We start from the raw sequence: 17,483 nt of genomic DNA, 5'->3' as shown, positions 1-17,483 counted from the left end.
ATATATGTATATAACCTTTACAATAATGTATATGTGTGTGTGTATGTGTACATATATAATATATATGTGTATATATATATATATACATATGTGTGTGTATGTGTACATATATAATATATATATATGTGTGTATATATATACATATGTGTGTGTCTGTGTGTGTAGATATAGATATAGATATAGATATAGATATAGATATAGATATAGATATAGATATAGATATAGATATAGATATAGATATAGGTATAGGTATAGGTATAGGTATAGGTATAGGTATAGGTATAGGTATAGGTATAGGTATAGATATAGGTATAGATGTAGATGTAGATGTAGATGTAGATATAGATGTAGATATAGATGTAGATATAGATATAGATATAGATATAGATATAGATATAGATATAGATATAGATATAGATATAGATATAGATATAGATATAGATATAGATATAGATATAGATATAGATGTAGATATAGATATAGATGTAGATATAGATATAGATATAGATATAGATGTAGATGTAGATGTAGATGTAGATGTAGATGTAGATGTAGATGTAGATGTAGATGTAGATGTAGATGTAGATGTAGATGTAGATGTAGATATAGATATAGATGTATAGATATAGATATAGATATAGATATAGATATAGATATAGATATAGATATAGATATAGATATAGATATAGATGTAGATATGTATGGGTATGGGTATGGGTATGGGTATGGGTATGGGTATGGGTATGGGTATGGGTATAGATGTAGATGTAGCTGTAGCTGTAGCTGTAGCTGTAGATGTAGATGTAGATGTAGATGTAGATGTAGATGTAGATGTAGATGTAGATGTAGATTAGATGTAGATTAGATTAGATGTAGATGTAGATGTAGATGTAGATGTAGATGTAGATGTAGATGTAGATGTAGATATAGATATAGATATAGATATAGATATAGATATAGATATAGATATAGATATAGATATAGATATAGATATAGATATAGATATAGATATAGATATAGATATAGATATAGATATAGATATAGATATAGATATAGATAGATATAGATATAGATATAGATATAGGTATAGGTATAGGTATAGGTATAGGTATAGGTATAGGTATAGGTATAGGTATAGGTATAGGTATAGGTATAGGTATAGGTATAGGTATAGGTATAGATATAGATATAGATATAGATATAGATATAGATATAGATATAGATATAGATATAGATATAGATATAGATATAGATATAGATATAGATATAGATATAGATATAGATATAGATATCGGGGGGGGCAAAATGCTAAGCTGCACTAGCATAATAAACCACAGGTAAGTCATCCATCATACTCTGCATCCAACTAATCAAGTATAGCTAAATTATTTTTTAAAAATAATATAACACCAAAATCATTAGCATTGAACTTTTTAAATCATTAACTAGTTTTAACCATACTTACATTTCCAAGTGCAAAACCATTGGAAGAAAATAATGGCATTAAAATTCCACTGTAAGTCATGAGCACTTATGCTTTGAAAGATACCCCAAATTGAGTGAACAGTCATCGGCACTGAAATAAATTCTCACAAGTTAGTCTTTATTTTGACATGGACAGCTAATGGTTTACTCTCCTAGCTCTTCAAAAACAGGGAAAACAACAACAAAAACAACAAAGCAAATACTCGAGTGTGACTTCAGAAAATGATGAAAATAACCTTGCAGAATCAAGCAGAATCTGAATGGGATTGATTTTTCAGGACCCAGAAGTCATAACTGATATGTGGGATTGATAGTAGCTTGATCTCTTGAAAGGATTACTATTAGTTTTGTGGAGACTCTACATGCATAATTGAAGGAGGTAATATTTATTGGAATGGGAATGTGAGAATGTATCAGTTTCAGTACCCTACTGACTCAAGGATATATCCTCTTTCACCTTAAAAGATACACCATTTTCCTATTTCATCCCTATCCAAGTTGATTTCTTGCCCTGAGAAAGTGCACACATACCCTGAAGTGATTTTCTCGGATGGAGCCTTTGGCCACATACATTCTGCTATCCTCAGCCTTCAGCTGCTCATAGAAAGGCTCCTCCAGAATGAAGTTGTCAATGAGGTCACAACCCACATAGAGGCTATAGGTCTCCCCTGTCAGCTGCACAGTGATATTTTTCCAATGGGAGTCAGCCAGATCCACATCCTCCAAAGAAATCACATTCTGGCCCTTATCTCCATAGTAAATCAGGTCCAGGGTATTGGCCCGGCCATTGGATATAATCTCAAACTGCCTCTGAGAGTTCCCAGGGCCCTCCAAAGCCAGGAGGGTACCCCTCGAATGTTTATCCTGCTTTAGAATGGCAGTGAGGAAGAAGCCCTCATTTTGCCTCATCATCTTCAGTATCTTCTTTAGAATCTCAGCTTTCACTGGTGGAATGTGATCAAATCTGATAAAGCGATAAGCTGGGCTATTAGGGTCAGGCCCTCGGAACTGCTTGGCACCAAGTGTCCTTCGGTTTATGTTACTGATTTCAAATAGGTCAAAGGAAGCATCATCTTCTCCATCAGCATCTGCAAAAGTTAATGGCAAATAACAAGGGCTTTCACCAAAGAAAAAATGGCATGTAGCAAAATTTTTCTGTGGGGTTGCATATTCTTTATTATTAGCATATCAGTTATGATGACTTTATATGCATTTGATGAAATCACTGTCTTATACAAAAAGTTGAGTTCTAATTTCTCTATTCTATTCTGTTTCTTTCCATCTCAGCTATAAACCTATATTTTATGTAACTACTCTGCTCTAAAACTGGTCTACCCAGAAAGAAGAGGAGAGTAAATTTATATCCCTTCCTTAATTTGGACTGAATTTTCAAAAGAAAAAAATGAGCTCTTTGAATTTACTTAAACGATTTCATTTATCAAAGGCCCATTTTTTTCTTCATTGTAGCCCATGGCAAGGGCAGTAAGGAATTTAGAGGCAATAGTTGAACTTCAGTTTATGCACAATGGAGATTAACATCTTAGTTCTTTTTTCTTTTAATGAATAACCTAAAGCTATAGTCTAAATTTACTGGTAAGAAAAGTTAATGTTGTAATATCATAATTGAATCCATAGTATCTAAAACTAATACAAAAATTACTACTATTACCTTTTTAGTCAGACATTTATGTTGGGCCAGGTACTCTGGAAAACAATTATTGCTTGGCCCAGCTTTCAATTCTTAGCTGGGTTATAACTTAAGATTTGCTGTGTTTAGTGAGTACATACCTTGAGCATTGGAGAAAGCCCAGAGAGCCAAGAGGACCAGCCACCAGAGCATCCTGCCTTTCTGTAGCATCACACCTATGGGTAAACCAAGAGAGAGAAAAAAAACTGACTTTTAGCATACATGGGGATCTTTAGTCACTTGACCATACCTACATGTAAGTGAACTCAGATGTACATTGTCATGCGGGAAGCTGAGGTACAGGCACTATGGTAACCTTGAATTCAAGTTGAAAGCTGTTATTTAAGATAATCTTAGTAGTTTGAATGTATAAAGGTCTTTTTCCAAGTGCTTTCTTTACAATTCCCAAGCCGTATAGTCTGGGAAACACAAGTAACTATTTCTATTGTATAGATTTGGAAACTAAGGCTCAGGAGGATTAAATGACTGGCCTAAGGTCATGGAGTTATTAAGTGTCAAGAAAAAAATCTAGGTCCTTTAGACTCTAAAACCAAAGTGTTCCCACGATGCTATATTTCCAACAGTGACACAGCGATTTGGACAAAGTGATCTAAAGAGAAATGTCAATGTGTCTATGTAAAGAGACTTCCCTAGGGCTAAGCAGTTATGGCAAATAATTTAAAGATAAGATTACAGACAAATTTTGTTCAGCATGATTGAATAGAAGATATTGGCCCGGCATAAAAGTTGAAGAAATGACATCATTTGCTATTTATGCAGGATTCATTTTTAAAATTTGGAAACATTTTACTTAGATCATTCTTACTCTAATTTTATATTGCCCCTTTGTGAGTTTTATTCTTAGGAAGACTGAGTTGGTGTAGTGGAAAGAGCATAAATGACATCAGATCATTGGATCACAGATCTTGAGGTGGAAGGGACCTTAGGGGCCACCTAGTTCCACTCTCCCATTTTATGGATGAGGAAATCGAGTCCCACAGAGGGTGACTTGCCCACAGTCAGTAAAATATCAGCAAAGTAGTGAATTATCACCAGAGTTTTATATGACGAAATAAGGAAGTAGACCTGCCATATATGGAGAGCAATGGATTACACAGAGATAGCCCAATTGTGGTGTTGATATCTACCGGACACTAAAAAAAACACAGAGAAAGGGTGTTGAGCAGTTCCTCAACAGAGGACTAGTGGAGAGAGTGCAGGTTCCCTATCCCTGGGATTGGCAAGAATTACACACCGTGAGAAGACATGTGAGCAATGACTTGAACCAGTAAAAAGAGTACTCATACTACTGGGATCTATCTTACAACTGCAATTTCAAAAAGAAAGTGTGCTCGCCATCACCACCACCACCACCACCACTACTACTACAACTACAATTAATAACAATAATAAGAAGAAGGAACAGCAATGATGACATTTACATACTGTCTACTATGTGCCAAGCACTGTGCTAAGTGCTTTACAAACATTATCTTGTTTGACTCTTACAATAATCCTGGGAAATAGATGCTTTTATTATCCCCATTTTACAGTTGGGAAAACTGAGGCAAAGAGAGGTTAAATGACTCACCCAAGGTTACTTCTCTAGTAAGTGTCTGAGGCTGGATTTGAACTCAGGTCTTTCTTAATCCAGGCCTAGTGCTTTATTTGCTATACCACCTAGCTGCTAACTATTACCTTGATTAGAGGTGTCAAGAGATAATTCCAGTTATGCCACTAATGTGCATGACCTTGGATAAGTCCCTTGACATCTCTAAATGTCATTCCATTTTAAATAAAATTGGAACATGAAATCCAATCTATCACAATATTAATAATACTTTTAATACTTCGAGATATTTGGGGAGGTTGATTTTCAAGAGGTATAAACAAAGAGGTGGATAATTTCTTTTGAGAAATGATTTAATTAAAATCCTACAAGAACATAAAGGACTGGACTTTATGACCTTATGGTCTCCTTTCTGACCTAAGTGCCTAAAGCTGTATCTATACAATGTTATAGACCCAAAAGAAGATCATGAAATTCATTCATGTAGACAACTCTTTTCAAATACTGATTAGGTGGTCCTATATAGACAAAATGTCTGGAATGTCTTTACTACATTTTTCATTGTTCAACCAGATGTTTGCTGTCATTTATATGCTGCCTCAATGTTCTTCAATTTATCCCTTATTTAAAACCACAACCTCCAATTCAGTGCAGCAGGATTCCTGATTCTGGCAAAGGTCTGAGGGTTCCAAAACACCATGATGTATTGGTGACCTGTCCTCAGGATCATAGTTCCAGAGCTGAAAAGGGCCTCAGAGGCCCAGTCTCATCCAACCTATCACTTCTACATATGAGGAAACCGAGGCCTTGGAGATTAAGTAATTTACCCAAAGTCTCACATCAGCCATGGGATATGAACACAGATCCTGTCACTCCAGAGCTTATGCTTTTCCTCCTGTGCCGTGGGAGCCAAGCACTGAACCAGAGAAAGAGGAATCCAATGGCTAGAGTCAAAACCCCAGCTCTTCCACTAATTCAGGGCAGTGCCTTTACACAATGGAATTAAAACTATTTGATTGTGATTATAAAATCCATAAAATGGAATTATACCTCATGGTAGCAGGAAGGGTAGGATGTGGGGGTGAGGAGGAAGGAGATTTGTAAATTAAAAAGGCCATAAAACATTTAGTAAAGGTATTACAGTTACTGAATTGTGACATATCTATTTCCATCAGTCTTATAATGAGTTAGTTCTCTCAACTCTAAAGTAATTCCTATTGTTAGTCTGTTTATATTTTTCAAATCCAAATTCCAAAGTATTCTGTGGCAGAATATTAAACAATGATAAAAAAAAATTCTTAAAGTAAGAGGAAAATTTCCCCCATTTTAGAAGCACTCCAATAGTTAATGCAGGCAAAATAACTTGGCTAAGAGGCATTTATTTACTCCTATACAAAGTCATTTGAATATACATTAAAAAATAGTTACATGTGTGCCAGCAGCCAAATTCAACTTTTTGTTTGTTGTAGTTCATGCACACACTAACATTTCCCCTAATCTTTTTGGAAAATGACCACCTCGATATGCCAAGTAATTCAAAGAGAGTAATAGCACATTTCCATTGAATTTTGATGAGGTTGCTCATTTGGGAAAATATATATTGAAAGCTTTTTGTCATTAATTAAGCATGTTCCAACTTAGCAGCAATGTGATCTTGCCTAGGTTTTGCAAAAGTTTCAATGAAATATGAGATTTTCAAGATGCAGCAAGTATTTCTAACTGCATCTTAATGGTCCCTCTCCTCTTTAAATAAACTTCAGCAACTGAGATTTGTCACAAATATAAATTTTGGCATCTTCAAGAATGCACACAGTTCACAGACAGGTATAAGAAGAGAAAGAAGAAAGGAAGAAAACCATTCAAAAGACCCTTAACACGTCAGCTCATAAAAAAGCAGCCTTACTAATAAAACTTCAAAATAAATATTTAATTACCCTGGCTCTTGTGATATGGTAGAAAAGCATTTTTTTTTAATCCAGAGAAATAGCAATTGCTCACATAGGGCTAGATATACACAGCAAAGACTACCTATTTACACAATATTCTTTTCTTTTAAATATAATAATTCTCATCAAAAATGAAAGAACAAAGAAATTGTGAACTAAAATTTTTCACTTACCTGGTCTTTTTAAAAAACTCTCTAATGAGAAATGATGCTCCAATTCAAACCCAGAAAGAATGAGAGGGCTTGGCTCCTTTTGAAAAGCCAACTCAAAGACTTCTTAAGTGTTTAGAATGCACTCTGCTGTGGATGGAGTTTCTCTTACTGACTTTTAGGCAGCAGCTCCCTCCTTTATATATCCTCTTTTCTGTCAATCAGTCACACGAGGAAGCACTTTTTAATTCATTCCTTTGAAAGAATGACATAATTTCTCCTTCTGATCTGACAATTTGCTCTCGGGTACCTGGAAGGAGATTCCAAATCCAGCCCCTTCAGGGCTCTGAACCAGCCCCCCTCCTCCTTTTTCCACCGAAGGCAATCCCAGATTGCTGATGGAGGAGGAGCCAGACAAAAGAAAGGGAAAGTCAGTGACTTAGTTTTCCTGTCTTCTCTCAGGAAACAAAATGCTATAAATAAAACTACTAGGATTGCAAGATTGTCTGGAAGTCTCCTCTTTCACTTAGGAATGCAGTGCTTAAAGCAATAAGCATTTAGGCTAAAATCTATGAACATTTTCAAATTAAAAAGGTGAGAGAGTATTTCAAAACTCTAGTAGGTAAAGGTTAAATGAAATTTTATTGAATATATGTATATAAATATTAAAAATTTATGTAATATTTGAAATATTGATATTTCCCTAAACAATATATGTGTGTGTGCATGTTTGTATGCATGAATGTATATATGTATGTACCTTGTAGGGGGGAGACATTGCAAGATGGTTTTTATTTCAGAAAGATATATGACTGAAAAAACACTGTAGCTTTAAAAGATGATTGTTCTTCGTCTAAAAATCCTCTTTATTCATTTAGTCTTGGCTTCATGAAATGCATCCTCCTTCCCTATAGAAACTCTTATTCTGAGTCAATGTCCATTTTGAACAGGTTTGCATAATGGTAGGTGGCAGCTCAAAGAATTAGATTCCATATGTTTTCATTAACATGACAAAGAAAAAATGTGTGTTCTCCATAAAGTAGATTCAAGGAAAGAGGAAAATGTGATACTCACCAGACCCATCCACCCCATTAGCACATATCTTGGGCCCTCTGTCCCGTAGCTGTGGTATAGCATGCTGGCCCTGGGTAGCCAAGCTTTCTTTGTGTGGGCTGAGGCACAGGTGTTTATCTGGACATGAGAGAAGGTAGTGGAAGGCTGCTCTTTATGGAAACACTGCACTCAGTGCCTTTACATGCTTTGCTGAGGAGGGACAAGTGACCTCCTGAACAGACTTCTTCAAACCCCATTGTTTCTTTGGCAATGGAACCAAACTGAATAAGCCTGGCACTGATTAGCAGGGTCTATGGAGAGCCAGAAGCCAGACAGGAGCAGCAGCAGTAGCCACTGCTGCCACAACCTATCCAATTTCCATGTCTCCAGCAGGAGATGGAAAGGGTGGAGGCCGAGAAAGTGTGGAATGTCCTGCTCCCGGGGGAGATCTGTATATTTAAGGAAGCCAAAGAGGAAGAAACAGGGAGAAAAAGGATGGAGGAAATAAAAGAGATAAAATCATCACTAACTATAAGATTGGTGATGATTTTATTCTCTACAGATCTCACCATCATTTTAATTCCTTACCTTGTGACAAAATCAGTAGTTCGAAAGCAGCCCAAAGAGGTAATAAAATATAGCTCATCATGAGCATTTACACCATTCTTTAATGTTTGCAAAACACTTTACCAATATTATCTTACTTCATTTTATCCTCACAACAACCCTAGGAAGTAGGCACTATTATTATCCTCATTATGTAAATGAGGAAACCGAGGCAGACAGCCTGGAAGAAGGGCCTAGGTCACATTGGTAAGTGAGGCTGAATGAGAATTCAGCTCTCTGTAACTCCAGGCCTCACCCTCTATCCACTGTACCACCCAGCTGCCCAGGTTAAATGGCATACTTAGAAGAGGTAGCAGAATATTGTAAAAGTCAAAAGACCTGAATTCAACTACCATCTTGACTAGTGCATGTGAGCCTTTGAACAGGTCACTTAAGCTCTTTGAGATCTTCCCTCTGTAAGTGAGGATAATCACATTTTTACTACGTACCTCAAGGGGCAGTATTGCATAGTACATAGAGGGATGACCTCAGAGTCAAGACAGTCTAGCTTCTAACATATATCGTGTAACTCCAGACAAGCTGCTTGACTTCTCTAGGCCTCAGTTTCTTCATCCTGAAAAATGAGGGAATTAGGCTAAATAACCTTCAAGGTCCCTTCCAGTTCAAGATCTATGATCTTATGGGAGACTTCTCTGTCATGGGCTTTGGTGGAGAAATTGTCCACACTGAGGAAATAACAGGTCATTTAAAGCAATGGAGTTCATGCTGCAATTACTGGGACAGATAAAGTTTGGGATATCAATTCCTCAAGGGCAAAGGTTGTTTGACTTTTTGGTCTTTATAGCCCCAGCATCTAACATATGGCTTTGCACATAGCCAATCCTTATTAAACGCTTTTTTGAAATACATTGAATTCAAAGAATCAAGCATTTGGCTTCTAATGTATGTCTGGTCCAAAATGAACATATTATCTTACAACACAAATAGAAACAAACAGCCCTCTTAATTATATCTGGACACCAGCTTGCCAGTTTGTTGATCTTTCTTCATGAGTTCATCTTTCTTAGTTTAAATAAAGGATCCCATTTCCTTACATGTAGAACAACAACCAGGAATTTTTGCTTTGGAGGCAAAGTACCACAACCCACACTAGCCCAGCATAGATTCAGATGAAGTAGGAGGAGAATATGGAGGTGTGGGGAAAGAACCCAGCCCAACCTGCTATGTGGTAGTTTCTTTTTTTATTTTACTATTCATGCTAACTACGTGCTAAGTTCTGTTTTTTCTACTCTGTTGAAGAACTGCTTGTGTTGTCAATATCCTTTAAATGGAATATACTGCTAATGCAGCACTCCTGGGTAAAGGCCCATTTTCCATACTCTGGGTATGACTCTGACCTAGTAAGGATATGCTTGTGAATAGCCCTTCTCATCTTGATCCTGAGAAAAAAGATTATTTCTCTTATATTAATAATCAATTATTTAATTACATTGAACCAAAGGACATTGGTGATGGATAAAATTGCCCAAATCCCATGGTACATGCCTTTCCATTCCTGAGTAGGAAACCTTGCCCAACTAGAGAACCTAATAAAGAATTTAATCTACGGTGAATTCCTTTCTATTATGTTCCACTTGGTCAGGTCAGAGTAGAGGTAGATCCTCTGTAGAGATTGCCTAAGGCCAGAGGTGGTCTCAGTGCCAGAGAGATCAAAGTCATATCCCCAGCATCTCATCAGAATGGGTCCACCTATCATTATAATATTAATTCTTTTCATTAATTGTTAATCAATCAGAGTTGATTACCATCTTTAGGAACTCTCTTCCAAGGGCATATAAGCATTTAGTGGGCACCATGAGGGGTCTTTGGCATTCAAGAGTGCCACTGATCCCTTTTTATTAATTATCTATTAGCATGATTATAAAATGATTAATTACCCAGAAACTGAGTCTCTCAAACTTTTTATACATCATAATCCATTCAAGAAATTTGTGCTGGACCTGGAATCAAGAAGACCTGAGTTCAAAAATGATCTCAGAAATTTACTATCTCTGTGACCCTGGGCAAGTCACTGACTTCTTTTAGACACAGTTTCTTCAACTATTATATATATATACACATATATATATTATATATACACATATATATATATACACATATATATGCATATATATATGTGTATGTATGTACACACACCTATATATTATATATATGGTATGCATGTACACACACACACACACACACACACACATAGAATTGTCTCATTTTGTGAACAGCCTAGAAAATTGTGGGATATCAGAGTTAAAAGTCAGAATTTGGGCTTAATTCATGACATACATAATATACAGCTGAAAAGCAACCTTGTACTCAAAACGTTTCCTGATCCCTCCAACTTCTAGCTCCCTCCTTCCCTAGAAAATCTTATATTTAACTTTCCGGTATTTGTTTCATATATACACATATGTATGTATGTATGTGTGTATGTGTATACATATATATGTATGTATTGTTCCCTCCAACGCAATGCAAACTCCTTCAGGATAGGAAATGATTAGCCTCGTCCTTTTTTTTTTTTATCTAATTCGTTATCTCCTTCTGGTTGTATGTTTTGATCTTCTTTGTCACCAAAGAAGGATTCTATGGTCTGACTTTTTTTGTGCAGTTTGCTCATTTTCCCAGACAATTACTTGAGTTTTAAACTCTTTGTTAAGGTAGGGGTCTGCTTCCAGTGTGGAGAATGTACTGTCTCCAGCGTCAAGTGTTTTGTGCAGCTGTTTTCAGAGATGCCTCTAAAAGATCTGCAAATTTTTATTTTTACAAAGTGATATGATCAAGGGCAAGGTGTTTACTCCTTTCCTGTCCTGGGCTCTGAGAGTCTATGAGTGACCACAAGCACTCTTTTCTGCCTTGGAACTGTGAGGATTCTCTCCTTACCACCACCATAAGCTACACTACTCCAGCACTCCTCCTTTCCCCAGGACCACCACCCAAAACTGTGACCCAGATCCAAACACGGGGAAAGCAAGAGATTCCTGCCTCAGCACCAGCAAAGAGATCCCTGCAATCCCCCTCTGATCAAGCTGTTCGATTCAGCCTCTGTGGGATAAAAATTCTGGAAGCAGCCACCACTCCGAGGCTACACTGGGACTGGGGCTGGGACTAAGCTTCTCTCTCACCATGGTTACAGACCTTTCCCACTGACCTTCTAAAATTGTCTTTGGTGTTTGTGGGTTGAGAAGTCTGGAAACCACCACAGCTGCCCTTAATTCAATCCCCTGAGGACTGCTCCAGGTTTGCTGAAGGCCTGGTCTTTGCCTGGGGTGGGGGGTGGGGGGGAGCAAGCAGAACTGTGCTCCTCTCCCAGCTGGATGCAATAGACCTTTCCAATCAATCATCCAAGTTGTCTTGGGCTGGAAATTTGTTTCACTCTGTCTTTTTGTGAGTTCTTCTGCTCTAGAATTTGATTAGAGCCATTTTACAGGTATTTGGAGGGGTTTGGGGGAGAGCTCAAGCAAGTCACGGCTTTTACTCTGCCATCTTGGCTCCACCCCTGCCTCATTCTTTATATCCTTATTGCCTAGCACAATGCATGACACATAGTAGGTTCTTAATAGATGCTTATTGATCAATTGTTTGATTATAGAAAATCTTATCATATATATTTGTACATCAGTCTGCACAGAGACCAAAAAATTGACATAGGGAAATGATGCTGATTGAGAAAATAAAGTATGAGAGTAGGTCTTTGATAAGAATGCATTTGGAAACTATAGCATAGTTTATATATGTATAATTTAATTTATATATATATATATGTATGTATGTGTGTGTATGTGTGTGTAGATATATGATAGATAGATAGATAGATAGATAGATAGATAGATAGATAGATAGATAGATAGTAGCAGAAAGAGCACTGGCCTTGGGAGTCTGTGGTTCTGAGCTTTGGGAAGAAGGAACACTAGCTCTAGAGTTAGAGGCCATGGGTTCAAATCCAGTCTCTGGATACTACTTGTGTGACATTGGGCAGGTCACTCACTTTTCTAGGCCTCAATTTCTTCTTCTGTAAAATGAAGGGCATGGAATGGATAGCCTTTGAGATTGTCTTACTTCTATATCTATGGTCCAGTGCAGGGGTGGAGAACCTGTGGCCTCAAGGCCACGTATGGCCTTCTAGGTCCATGGGTGTGGCCTTTTGATTGAGTCCAAGTTTCATAGAACAAATCCTTTTATAAAGGGGATTTGTTTTGTGAAGTTTGAGTTTAGTCAATGGATTGTACTTTAGACCTAGAGGGCCACATGTAGCCTCAAGCCACAGGTTCCCCACCCCTGGTCCAGTGGCTAGTCCTGGCTCTACCTAGAGCTCTGTGTCACAGAAATTTAGAAGTAGAAAGGACTTCAGAAACTAGTCCAACTCAAACCTGCATAATATCTCATCTCTAACATATCCAACACATGGGCTACCAGCCTTTATTTGAATATCTCTAGTGATGAGAAGCCTAGGATCTCTCCAAAAAGTTCATCCCACTTATGGAAAATATTATTAGGTAAGTTTTCTTTACAGCAAGCCTAAACTTGTCTCTTTGTAACTTCCATCTATTTCTCTTAGTCCTTCCCAATGGAGCCAGGTAGAACCGATCAATTCACTTTTTCATGTGATGGCCCTTCAAATACTTGCTATATTTCTAAAAGTCTCCCTCTCACTAGGTTAAGCTAAACATCCTAGTTCCTTCCACCAATCCTCATATGGAATTTGGATTACTCTCCTACTTCGCAACATTGTCTTAGGTTGGCTCCCAACCAGGAAGAAAATTGGAGAGAATGCCCAGTTTGCTGAGACATACAAAGACCAGTGAGGTCTTTGTGACATCTCGGTGTGTCGTGACACATTGGCTAGTTGGGAAACACTTAGCTAAAAAGCTAATTGGATGCAAGACATCACAGCTTCTCCCATCTGTTTTCTTTTAGTTCGTCATTAAGATGAATAAATACAACAAGCCAGTGAGTAAGCAATGGTCCCTTCTCACCTCCTTTGTCTATGAGAGTTATGGGAACTTGCCCTATCATCACTAACAACAGAAGGGAAACAACAGTTTGAAATTTCTTTGTTAGCATGCCCAGGATTGGTAGCAAGAGGGAAACTGTTCCAGAGCAAAGCCCATGCCGGCAGAGGTTGAAATGAATGAGCTAATGGGCCTTTTCCATTCTTGACTGCTAAATGATTCACGTAGACTAAGGACATACACAAGGCTGGTTTGGAGGTGGGGAAGTTGGAGTTATACCATTAAAAATTAACTATGAATTTATAATGTATACATTTTTTAAAAGACTTTAAGAGTCTACAGTGCGAATCTGTCCTCATAATATCCCTGTGAGGCAATTAATGAAAAAGAAGATATTGTTGTTATCCACATTGTTATAGACCAAAAAAAAAAGGCAGAGAGGGGGGTAACTTATTAAAACCACACAGTTAGAACTTTTGGCTAAGAACAGAACCAGGCTGCCTGTCTCTTGGGTCAATGCTCTTTGTTTTAGATCATACTGTTCCCAGTTATGAAACTAGTAGCACCAAAGCCTTAACCAAATGAACTCATTTTGTTCATTTTTGAGTAAAGACTCACACAAGGTTTGGGGTAGTCTAGGTTTGTGACTACTCAACTGGATGGCTCTCTGGCACAGACAGGGAGCTGGCTTAAGGAAACTTAGAAACAGGCTTTAGAAAATAGCACCTTGCTTATGCTTATACAGCTTTCTGAAAGAAAGATGAGATTTTTCTCCAGCTTACACGCAAAGTGAAAGTCAAGAGACATTTATTGAGCACCAATTGTGTACAAAGTCGTGATCACTACCACTCGTATAGTGGGAAAGCATGTGATATATGTATTAAAATCAATAACAAAAATCATGGCCCTTCTTTAAACAGATTTACCCTCTGCTTTAGAAAATAAAACATAGCTGCACAAAATGATAAAAGAATTCAGAGCTGGAAAGGACATTAGAGGCCAAAAGCCTCATTTTAAAATTTTGAAAACTGAGACTCAGAGAGGTTAAGCAGCTTGTCCAGTGTCATACAGCTAATATCCAAGGTGATCTTTCTTACTGTCCTAACCACCCACTAAATAATGTTGTCTCTTCTAAGTTCCAAGAGATGTAGAAGAATTGATGGACATAGGCACCTGCATCATTTAAATGCTACAAAAGACAAAGTGACAATTTGCCCCTGGACTTTGTGTGGAGTACTGAGTCCACCAGGCCTTCCAGCTCTTTCAGGGACAAGGACGTGGACATATATGTATGAAGAGTCAAGTTTAGAGGGTTTGTACCATAGGCACCATTGGCAGAGCTGTGAATTGATTCAGCCATTCCAGAAGGCAATTTGTATGTACTGATAGTACATACATGCATACACACACATGAAATAAAAGATAGTGGGAATAGAAAAAACACCTGGGAACATCCACTCAGTCCTCAGCACTATGGGAAGGTATGGACCAAGAAACTTTCTTAATCTGCAAGCTAGATTAAGCTGTGTAAACTCCTTGTGGAAAGGGACTGTCACTCATATTTGCATATCCAACAGTGCCCAGGACAGTGCTTGCTACATGGTAGTCAACAGATATTTGTTGATTAAATGGATCTGAAGACCATAAATAGTATCCCAAGAATTTATTGCTAATATTTCCCTGTGTAGATACTAGTCTGTGAATTTGATCAGAAATGATGATATGGAATCAGTGGTGTAGCTATGTGGCAAAATTTCAGAAAAGACCTTTCTTTTTGTTGATTATAAGTCCAAAGTTCTATTGAGAGAAGGACTTCAATCTTTGTGATATTTACACTTACATATGAATAATCATCTCTATGAAAAGCATCATCTCTGAAAAGTCAGGGGTTCCTCTCACACTACTTTTGGCCTGACACATTAAAAAGGAGTAATGTGATCTCATATCAGATAAGAACTGCCCTAAGTTTGGGAACTGGGAAACATAGGGTATGGCTCTAGTGAACTGATCTTCGGCGTCCTGGTTCACTTACTGGACAGAGGGATAGTTCCCTTATCCAAGAAGCAAGTCCTACAAACATCAGGTGTTAGCTTTCATTAGGAGACAGTACATAGTCATTTCTAAGTTTTATAAAGTCCTGAGCAATATCCTACCCTCTCCTCATTTTCTGGACCTCAATGTCCTAGATTTAACCCCTCTTCAATGTTTGGTAAAAAAAAGACCCTTAAAACCCTTAGATCAGGAAGGATCCTAAATATGGTCAAATTTGAGTTCAGTTACTATGCACAAAATGAATGGAAAATTATATTATAGTATTACTAAAAGTACATTCTCTTTCAGAAGGAAAAGCAAATTCATTAACATTCTGTTTGCTTCCTATGTGCATCAGTGTGCTATAAATGGTATGTATTATTCATTTCACACAGGATGTTGGGCCATCCAGTGAAGAAACCTTTTGTAAGGCATCATAATCATCTCTGTGTTTTGCATGACAAAGTACGCAAAAAGTTATTTCTGAGCAGACTCGTGTGGTTTTAGTTGTTATTGAAAGTACAGAAAAACTGCCCATTGACAGAACAGTGAATTATGAAGGTGAAATATATGCTTTGCTAATTTCATTAAGAAGACACTTATGTTCTATCTTTTATCATCTCCAATATTTGAGTTTTCACTAATACACATAAACTTTGTTTCTGCTCAATATTTCTAGTTATGGATAAGAACTAGAAAACCTCAGTGGGAAAATGATGAGACTTGGAGTCAGACACTCAAACACTTATTACATTTGTGACCATGGACAAGTCATTGACCCTTTCTGAGCATTATTTTCCTCATCTGTTGAATAGGACAATAATAATAGAATAGCTCATCTCATAGAATTATTATGAGGAAATCACTTTGTAGACCATAAAGTACTGAAGAAATGGGGATAATTGTGATGTGCTTTTGTGATGGAAAAAAATCAGTTACCTCAAAAAACTGTAGCCACAAAAACTGGTGAGAAGTTTGCAGATGAAATTAGATATTGTTGGTCCTTTTCCTCATGTATTTTTTTCTTATCTGTTTACATGTTTCTTGAAAATGAGACTGATTCTTTTTTATCCTTAATTGTATTTTATTTTTTCCAATTGCATGTAAAGGTAGTTTTCCACATTCATTTTGGTAAAATTTTGAGTTGCAAATTTTTTTCCTTCCCTCCTTCCCCTACCCCTTCCACAAGACAGCAAACAATCTGATAAAAGTTATACATGCACAATCATGTTAAACATATTTCCACATTAGTCATGTTGTGAAAGAAGAATCAGAACAAAAGGAGAAAACCGTGAGAAAGAAAAACAAGGTGAAAATGATGTGCTTCAATCTGCATTCAGACTCCATAGTTCTTTCTCTGGATGTGGTTAGCATTTTCTATCACAAGGCTTGGAATTGTCTTAGATCATTATATTGCTGAGAAGAGCTAAGTCTATCATAGTTGATCATCACACAATGTTGCTGTTGCTATGTACAATGCTCTCCTGCTTCTGCTCACTTCACTCAGCATCATTCACATAAATCTTTCTAGGTTTTTCTGAAATCTCCTTGCTCATCATTTCTTGTAGCACAATGGTATTCCATTACATGCATATACCACAACTTCTTCAGCCATCTCATAGTTGATGGGTATCCCTTCAAGTCCTAATTCTTTGCCACCAAAAAAAAGCTGCTATAAATATTTTTGTACATGTGAGTGCTTTTCCCTTTTTTTAATGATATCTTTGGGATACGGACCTCACACTGGTATGCTGGATCAAAGGCAGTGCATAGTTTTATAGCCCTTTGAGCGTATTTTCAAATTGTTCTCAAGTATGATTGGATCAGTTCACAACTCTACCAACATTTGTCATTTGCCTTTTCTGTCATATTAGCCAATCTGTTAGGTGTGAGGTGATACCTTAGAGTTATTTTAATTTGCATTTCTCTAATCAATAGTGATTTAGAGAATTTTTCATATGGTTATAAATAGCTTTAATTTCTTTCTCTGGA

At 37.1% G+C, this 17,483-nt stretch overlaps 1 protein-coding gene across 1 annotated transcript in view; it reads right to left on the bottom strand.

Annotated features, from left to right (window-relative positions):
- THBS2 (thrombospondin 2) overlaps positions 1-7,211 on the bottom strand; it is a 49,611-nt gene extending 42,400 nt beyond the window's left edge. Inside the window, 3 exon segments of the mRNA XM_020972068.2 lie at positions 2,017-2,573; positions 3,274-3,348; positions 6,862-7,211. Of these exon segments, the coding sequence (XP_020827727.1) occupies positions 2,017-2,573; positions 3,274-3,343 (627 nt within the window). The 5' untranslated portion in view covers positions 3,344-3,348; positions 6,862-7,211.
- Between the last annotated feature and the right edge of the window lie 10,272 nt (positions 7,212-17,483).

This window comes from Phascolarctos cinereus, unplaced genomic scaffold (assembly GCF_003287225.1).
Source record: "Phascolarctos cinereus isolate Bilbo 61053 unplaced genomic scaffold, phaCin_HiC Scaffold_5;HRSCAF=322, whole genome shotgun sequence".
NCBI classification, from domain to species: domain Eukaryota; kingdom Metazoa; phylum Chordata; class Mammalia; order Diprotodontia; family Phascolarctidae; genus Phascolarctos; species Phascolarctos cinereus.
Note: the sequence above shows the minus strand (reverse complement) of the source record. Positions and strands in the feature narration are given on the sequence as shown.